The 8,283-nt window shown below is 44.8% G+C and overlaps 1 protein-coding gene across 1 annotated transcript in view; it reads right to left on the bottom strand.

The window, feature by feature from the left end:
- The window catches only part of SORBS1 (sorbin and SH3 domain containing 1), a gene marked incomplete at its 5' end in the record, with an annotated part of 108,989 nt that extends 103,130 nt beyond the window's left edge, over positions 1–5,859 (bottom strand). Inside the window, 2 exons of the mRNA XM_015407162.1 lie at positions 5–109; positions 5,764–5,859. Of these exons, the coding sequence (XP_015262648.1) occupies positions 5–109; positions 5,764–5,859 (201 nt within the window). The remainder of the gene's footprint in view (positions 1–4; positions 110–5,763) is intronic.
- Positions 5,860–8,283: the final 2,424 nt, after the last annotated feature.

The following is an 8,283-nucleotide window of genomic DNA, read 5'->3' as shown; positions in this document are numbered from 1 at the left end:
TGAACCACCTGTGGACAAGTCGGGCTGGCACCTGGATTTTCCTCATAGGTCAGAGATGCCCGAAGAGTCACAGCCCCCTTACCAGCACAGACTTTAGCAGGGTCCAGGTCTACAGGAAAACACACAATATATAGCAGACGAGTTGAGAGAAATGTCAAAGCACGTCACGCTAGAGCAAGAAGTTGCCATCATTTTAGCACAGCTGCCTTTGAGCAAATGGATGCGGAGGTAAATTAGCGGAGGTAAATTAGATTCCAGATGCTGAGGTAAATTAATTCTAAGCTTTAAAAAACAATGAGGTTATTTACGGACATGTGAGAGCCAAAATTTCCAGAGTCAGTCAATGCAAGTACAAAGAGGATAACAAGACAAAACAAGAACCTGTGGAAATTAGGTCCCACAGACGACTTCTCTATATGACAAATATCAGCCAGCTAATATTACTCTGGAGCTGTGGTGGCTCAAGGGGTTAAGGCGCTGAACTGCAGGCTGTGGAAGGTTGGTCGTTTGGCAGTTCGAGACCCGAGTGTGCCGCATGACGGAGTGAGCTCCCATCTCTAGTTCCAGCTCCTGCCAGCCTAGCAGTTCAAAAAGCAAGAAATTGCAAGTAGATAAATAGGGACCACTTCGGTGGGAAGGTAACAGCGTTCCGTGCGCCTTCGTGTTTAGTCATGCCGGCCACATGACCACATGACCACATTTCTCTTATAATGCTTAAATTATTCTTAAAATATAGTTTAAATATAATTTAAAAATAATTTATGGTGAGATTTTTACAAGGTTATGGAAGTCATCTTCTAAAAATCTAATTTACACAATACTCAAATGCAGACTCACTCACAACTTTAAAGCTACTAGATTTTTTTGCTCATGAGGCAGAATTTCTGCTCACAACACTGTGGGGCTTAGAGGGAACATTGGTCTATAGTCCTGCACGTAGCTTGCTATCAGTAGGATCTCATTATGTAATTTTGCACCATTTCATGTGTGGTGTTCTGCTTTGGTTCTGTTCTGTTTTAAATACTTCTGGTCATTTCTACAACCCAAATTCTATTCCACCGTTTACTAAACATCTCGTCCTGCCGATTGTCTTGACTTACTCTCTGTAATCCACCGGGGGGGAAGATGGTCCTTCAGATATGGTCCCAAGCCACACGAGGCTTTAAGTATCTTTAGTGTCTTTTCTGCTACTATCCTCAGTGATAAATAAGACCACATTTGCCCATCTACCCAGTCCAGATACACAGGCATATAAAATAAAAAGAAGAGAAGAAGTGATTGGATTTATACCCCGCCCTTCACTACCCAAAGGAGTCTCAGAGCGGTTTACAATTCCTTTTCCTTCCCCTCCCCACAACAGACACCCTGGGAGGTTGCGGGGGGGCTGAGAGAGCTCTCCCGAGAACTGCCCTTGAGAGAACAGCTCTGAAAGAACTTATGACTGACCCAAGATCACACCAGCAGCTGTGAGTGAAGGAGTGGGGAATCAAACCCGGTTCTCCCAGATTAGAATCTATGCTCTTAACCACTACACCAAACTGTCATTGGACATGGATATCACTTTTGCAAGTGATTGTGCTGCTGAACAAACAGTGTTTGGAAACACACCTATCAAGGTTTGAAAATCCTAAACCATCAGATTTCAGTTCCTCCTCTAAATGACAGAACTAGACGTAATATTTAAATATTTGACCCTAACGCTACAACTGTAGAACTGCCTTCTGATGAAGAGAGCTTTCACTCGTGAAAGTTCATGCCCCAAAAATCTTGTTGCTCACTAAGGTGATCCCGGACTCGAATCCAGATGTTCTACTGCAAACCAACATGGCTCCCCTCCGAAACGATCTACATGCCTGGTGAGTTATCGAAGGCTTATTCTGCATAAAATGCAGGCTGTTGGGGCTCATCGAACTAACAACATTCAGATTCAGTTTTTTGGAACTTTGAGCATTTCTAAAATGTGTTTTTGAAATCTACTTTTTAAGAGACTCTCTTTGAAAACTTAGTTTTTCCAGACTTGTTGATTCATTTTAGGGCAATGTTTTTACATGTCCTGTTATGTATTGTTACTGCGCCTGAGCTTCGTGCCCAGCTTCATAGTCTGCAAGGATCCTGAGATCTTCCTTTTAATTGGCTGTTCGAGCATAGAAGGCCAATCAGGAGATGAGATAGTTTGGGAGGGGATTACTGTTATTGGTTCTCAACATGAAGAGGTATTTGTATTGAATGCAGCTGATGCCTGAGCCTTGTGTTAGATACCATTGCTTGCTAGGATTATGTAGCACCTGCTCTGATTGGCAGCCTAAATTGGCAGTCCGATCAGGGAAGACTAGAGTGAAGCAGGAAATGCAAATAAGCTATTCTGTAGTGTCCATTATGATTGGTTATTACTGTTTTAGGAGGTGTGGTTTTGACTGCTCTTGACTGTATATAAGTGGGGTCTGTTGCTGGGTTAGTTGTTGTTTTCTGAGCTGAATAAAAGACATCATCACTGAGGAATTTCACATTACCCTTTGTAACCAGTTTTGAATCCGTCGTGGAGTAAACCGGTATAGGGCTGCCATTTCACACATGGCTTTCCCCTTCCGGTAAAGAGCTGGATCTGAAGGGGTTTGCCATTTCAGACTGCACCGCTTTCCCCCCGCTGTTTTTTGACCATGTGGGCGATCTCCGGCTTTTTTTTTTTGAACATTTGCTTTAGAGCGCTATAGCGCTATAGCACTATAACAAAACACTCCAGGCATTCCAACAGGGTTGATATAATGTCATTGCGTTATAGCGCTATAACACTATAAAGCAAACGTTCCCCCCCCAAAAAAGCCGGAGATCGCGCAGGCGAAAAACAGCGGCAAAAAGCGCATCGGAACCGGGAGAGGAAACTGAAGACTACTTGGAAGCGGTTGACAGGCAAAACGCTTCAGCCCCGTTTCCTAAACGGGACAGAAGCGTTTGTGTCTGAAATTACAAATATATTCCGGTAGGGAACCGGTTCTAAAACGATTCTGTCTGAAATGACAGACCAGAAACCGTTTGGGAACCGTTCCTCTTCCGGATTATACCGTCTGTCTGAAATTCCTCACTGTTCTGAGAAAGAGATGCCTCAAGCCCAGTTTATAATACATCCATCTGCCAGTTCCAATAGTCTTAAAAGAAGAATCTTTGGCTCGATTAAGATATCTCATTTAACTATGATTAATGAAATTTAACCCAAGAGAGGAGGAGGAGGAGATTGGATTTATACACTGCCCTTCACTACCCAAAGGTGTCTCAGAGCGGCTTACAAACTCCTTTCCCTTCCCCTCCCCACAACAGACACCCTGTGAGGTGGGTGGGGCTGAGAGAGCTCTTGACAGAAACGGCTCTTTTTCAAGAACAGCTCTTATCAGTGCTACGGCTTGCCCAAGGTCATCCAGCCAGGTGCAAGTGGAAGAAGAAGAAGAGATTGGATTTATACCCTGCCCTTCACTACCCAAGGGAGTCTCAGAGCGGCTTACAAACTCCTTCTCCTTCCCCTCCCCACAACAGACACCCTGTGAGGTAGGTGGGGCTGAGAGAGCTCTTGACAGAAACTGCTCTTTTCAAGAACAGCTCTTATCAGTGCTACGGCTCGCCCAAGGTCATCCAGCCAGGTGCAAGTGGAAGAAGAAGAAGAGATTGGATTTATACCCTGCCCTTCACTACCCAAGGGAGTCTCAGAGCGGCTTACAAACTCCTTCTCCTTCCCCTCCCCACAACAGACACCCTGTGAGGTAGGTGGGGCTGAGAGAGCTCTTGACAGAAACTGCTCTTTTCAAGAACAGCTCTTATCAGAACTACGGCTCGCCCAAGGTCATCCAGCCAGGTGCAAGTGGAGGAGTGGGGAATCAAACCCGGTTCTCCCAGATTAGAGTCCGTGCACTTAACCACTACACCAAACCAGTATTTCTTACATGTTGTCTTCCTTGTCAATCATGGTTCACAGTCAGTATGCAAATCAGAACTGGGAAACATGCTTTGACACCGTTCCCAAACCACAATTTGGCAGAAGAAAACCACAGTTACACCCTGTGCTCTGACTCCACAAGCTCCAGCCCAACAGAGATGCAAAGAAGACAGATCGAAAAAGAAAACCAGTAAGCACGTCAACCAATGGTTTGGGTTTCTAAAGCACAGTTTAACATAAACCATTAGTCTGGCCGTGTGCATGAACAGAACCTCTCTCCTGGGAGCAGGGAGATACCAAGTTCACAAATGAACAGGGGTCCTTCTGGCTTAACCCCCCCTTTTCTACACTCAGAAGAACAAGGAAGGGGCGAGCTGTTCCTGATTCCCTCCCCCCAAACAGCGTTCCAATAATGAAGCATCACCTTGTGGACAAACATCCACCATATTAAGAAGTTAGGTGGCCTTATTTGTGCATTTGAAGAAACTAGGATTTTGTCTGATTCAGAATGGAAGGTTGATTGTGCTGATTTATTAAATCTGATGCCTGAGAGAAAAGACTGTCCCAGGAAGGCTGTATGAATCTATCACAGCGGCAGCAAGAATTTCTTACTTGAAACTAAAATAACGCAAGCACTAGTCCAAGACCTGCAGTCTGAGAGGATCTTTGGGCCAAGAACAAAAATATGCTTTAGAAGATGATCATTCGATTACTGGAGAAACACCAAGACATTAATTTCTATTACAAGCTGGAAATGAGGTTAAAGTTCAGCAGAATGACCCGGACAGATGCCCAACGCACAAAACCTGCTTGATTCAATCATAAAATTGTTTATAATAGGACTGAAATTATATCAAACCAACTTCTGGACCGCAGAGGGTATCAAATGAAGTCAACTGATTCCAACAAGGATGGCTCATTCCTCAAAATCAAAACAAGACAAAACAAACAATGCAGATTCACTGACATCACAGCTGTTGTGGAAACGATGAAATTCTGCTCTCAAATTACTTTGAAACCCCCCCTTAAATTAAATCTTTCATTTCTACAATGCCTAAGAAGTCTATTTCTCTACTTAAAGCATACATATTCATCATCCTTTGGCTTGCTCACAACTTTAATACCAGTAGCTCACAAAGTAGAATTTTTGCTCACGAGACTCCACAGCTTAGAGGGAACATTGTGGAAACGATGAAATTCTGCTCTCAGATTACTTTGAACCCCCCCCTTAAATTAAATCTTTAATTTCTACGCCTAAGAAGCTTATTTCTCTACTTAAAGCATACTTATTCATCATCCTCCTTTTCATACTGTGATTTAAGATTATCTTTAAATGATCATTTGTTAAGTTCATTATACCATTTAGAATCACTGTATATGTTGTTACATTTAGTGAAAGAGTACCTAGCAGTTCGAAAGCAAGAAATTGCAAGTAGATAAATAGGTACCACTTCGGTGGGAAGGTAACAGCGTTCCGTGCGCCTTGGTGTTTAGTCATGCCGGCCACATGACCACGGAAACGTCTTCAGACAGCGCTGGCTCTTCGGCTTTGAAACGGAGATGAGCACCGCAACCCTAGAGTCGGATTCGACTGGCTTTCGAGCAAGGGAACCTTTACCTATATATATGTGTCTGTGTGTGTGAGTGTGTGTGTGTATATTTCCGCCCCTCTGGTTTCTGATTTAAGAGACTCTTTGAAGGAGGCAACTGGTACCATGAAATACTATGAAATTGGAAGAACTACAAAGCAATGGAAGCAAGATGAAGCGGGAAAGCTATTCTAGCAACAAGTGGATGAACAGCCAAGGCTTGAGAAGAACATTTGGAAAAAAAGGAGATACCTGTCGGCAACACTAGACCAGGAGAACTTTTCACTTTCTTCACAGGGATTATTTTAACAGCAGAAACAGAGCGTGAACATAAAGGGACATCATTCGCTGCAAACATAAAAGTACAGAAGATGGTGCATCCGGAAGCGAAGAACATCAGTTTGGGAACAAACATGCCAGAAACTTTCCTAACCGCATCGAGAACTTGGCAGTTGACAATAGCAGGAAATTTCATAGGCAAGTAGGGTGAGGGGGGGGGGGGGGAGAGTGATATCATCACTAAAGAATAGAGCTTTCTGCTGCCTCCGATTCACTATGGGCATATTATGGAGAATGCAGCACCGCTGTCCGAAGCAATTAGTTCTTGGCTGCCAATGTGTAAAGCACCTTCAATGGTATTTTATCAACAATACTGGCTAAAATTTTAACTTTGATGAAGCAGGGTATGTTACAAGCTCCCTGCTCCACCCCAAGAGACTTAAAAAGTTACAGCTCTCAAAATTCTGCAGTGGCGCTGACTTCAGAAATATAAATGTGAAGTATATTCAGGGGTCATTTCCTGCCGGAGCGCCCCAGAGCAGCGCTCCGGCAGAAAGCGGGATTTAAATGCCTGGGTTCCGTGCCACGGTATAGGTGCTGCACCAACCTTTGCGCCAAGGCGTGGTTTTGCCTCCTCCTTGCCGAGCCAGTGAAAAAGCAAAAGCTCTGGCTAATCAGGCAACAATGAATGCAGGCCCAACAGGGCCGTCCTGAGCAAAATTACCCCCTTCGGAGACTTCAGTGGACTTAGGAAGGCACAGGTCTGCTCAGGATGTCCTCGCCAGGCCACAGGCGCTCCACGTGCAGCACAAGGCACACCGGAAACATTCCGCAGAGGGACTTCAGTGCCCATTTGTTCCACCGGGCCTTTGCCCGTGACTTAATGGTGCTGCTGCTATTCATTCATTTATTTTTATTTAAAATGTCTGTATGCCGTCTTTCCACCCAGTTTCGGCCCTCAAGGCAGCAAACAATTAAAAGAGATTAAAAATAATCTTTTAAAAACAATGCATGTATATAAAGCTTGCCAAGTCCCCCCGGGGGGCGGGGAAACCCCCACCCCAGAGGCCCGTTCCCCACCGCCGGTGGATAAGGGCCCGGGGGGAACCCCACCCCCAAAGTACGTGATGTGCACGTCACCCGGAAGTGACGCGACCACGCCGGGCACGCTGGGAGCGGGTCCACGGACATCCGAGGGAAAACTCTATGGTTTTCCCTTGGATGGTCGCGTCGCTTCCGGGTGATGTGGTTGCGGCGCGCGCGCCCTCCAGGACCGAGCCGGGAGTCCCCCGCTGTAGCAACAGGTAGGACTTGGCAACCCTATACGTATATCTAAAACTAGCAACTCGCAGCAGGACAAGGAGGAGGGTCAGTAAAAGGATGCCAGGTGAAACAGAACAGTCGTCACCATCTAACTGGAGATGAGGGAGGACAGATGCATCTCCCAGGTTGCTGTCGTACACTGCAGGCAGTAAGATGAATTCCTTAAAATGGGATGGCTTCTATTTTTTATGACGTGTAACCGTTTCGAGCACACTTAACTATTAAACCAAGCAAGCAAACCAGCAAACCGACCCCCAGCCGTCCGTGCTGCTTGTGGGTCTCACACTCCAGGTCACCCCTCATAGAACCATAGAATGTTAGAGTTGGAAGGGACCTTGCAGGGTCATCTAGTCCAACCCCCTGTAGCACCAGATGCCATCTAGGATGAGATGGATCTTAATTTTCTGGCACGGCAGGGGCAGCCAAGGTGCTCCATCCAGAGGATTCAGAGCCTCCCCAAGCACCTCTAACTAGCTCTGGCAAGCTTCTGATTGGCTCGGAGCAAGCGTCATGGTTTGTCTGCTGTGGGCCATTTCCTGTGTCAAGTTCTGAGGGAAACATGAAGACGGCTTTAGTCACCTTAATGCCACCAGTGCCTGTTCTTGTGCCCTTGGGATCTGATGTGAATGGCTTTCGTTCTGCAGAGTCCCCATTCTGATGAGCACGAAGACGCCAATTTTATTTCAATTTACCTGCTTCGAGAATTAATTTTTCATACTGACAGCGGCTTGCAAGTAGAGATGTAAAATTTCCGGAAATTTTGAAAGTCGGGAAAAAAACCCGTTTTTTCCCCAGTTTTTTTCAGGAAAAAATGGAAATTTTCGGAAAAATTGAAAAAAAATGCTACATTAGCATTTCTTTTGTCTTTTCCAGATTGAAAGTCATTCTGTTACTTTAGGAACATAAAATATGACTATGGACATTTTTACTTGGCATGAAATTATCACAACTAGCTTATTAAAAATACAGTGTATCCAAACAATTATTACAAACAGAATACCCACCCGCATGCAAAAACAAAACTGAAACCTTTTTCTTTTCTTGTGACAACAGCACCTCCTAAAGGAAGAAATCCATCTTGTTCTTGCATTGGAGAGTTCAGTTTGTAACCTAGGACTTGCTTGTCCTCAGTGCACAGAAATTAGATCAATCTGATACCATATATATATA

The sequence above is a fragment of the Gekko japonicus genome, unplaced genomic scaffold (genome assembly GCF_001447785.1).
Source record: "Gekko japonicus isolate JY-2015 unplaced genomic scaffold, Gekko_japonicus_V1.1 scaffold2412, whole genome shotgun sequence".
NCBI classification, from domain to species: domain Eukaryota; kingdom Metazoa; phylum Chordata; class Lepidosauria; order Squamata; family Gekkonidae; genus Gekko; species Gekko japonicus.
This window is presented reverse-complemented; position numbering and strand designations above follow the sequence as displayed.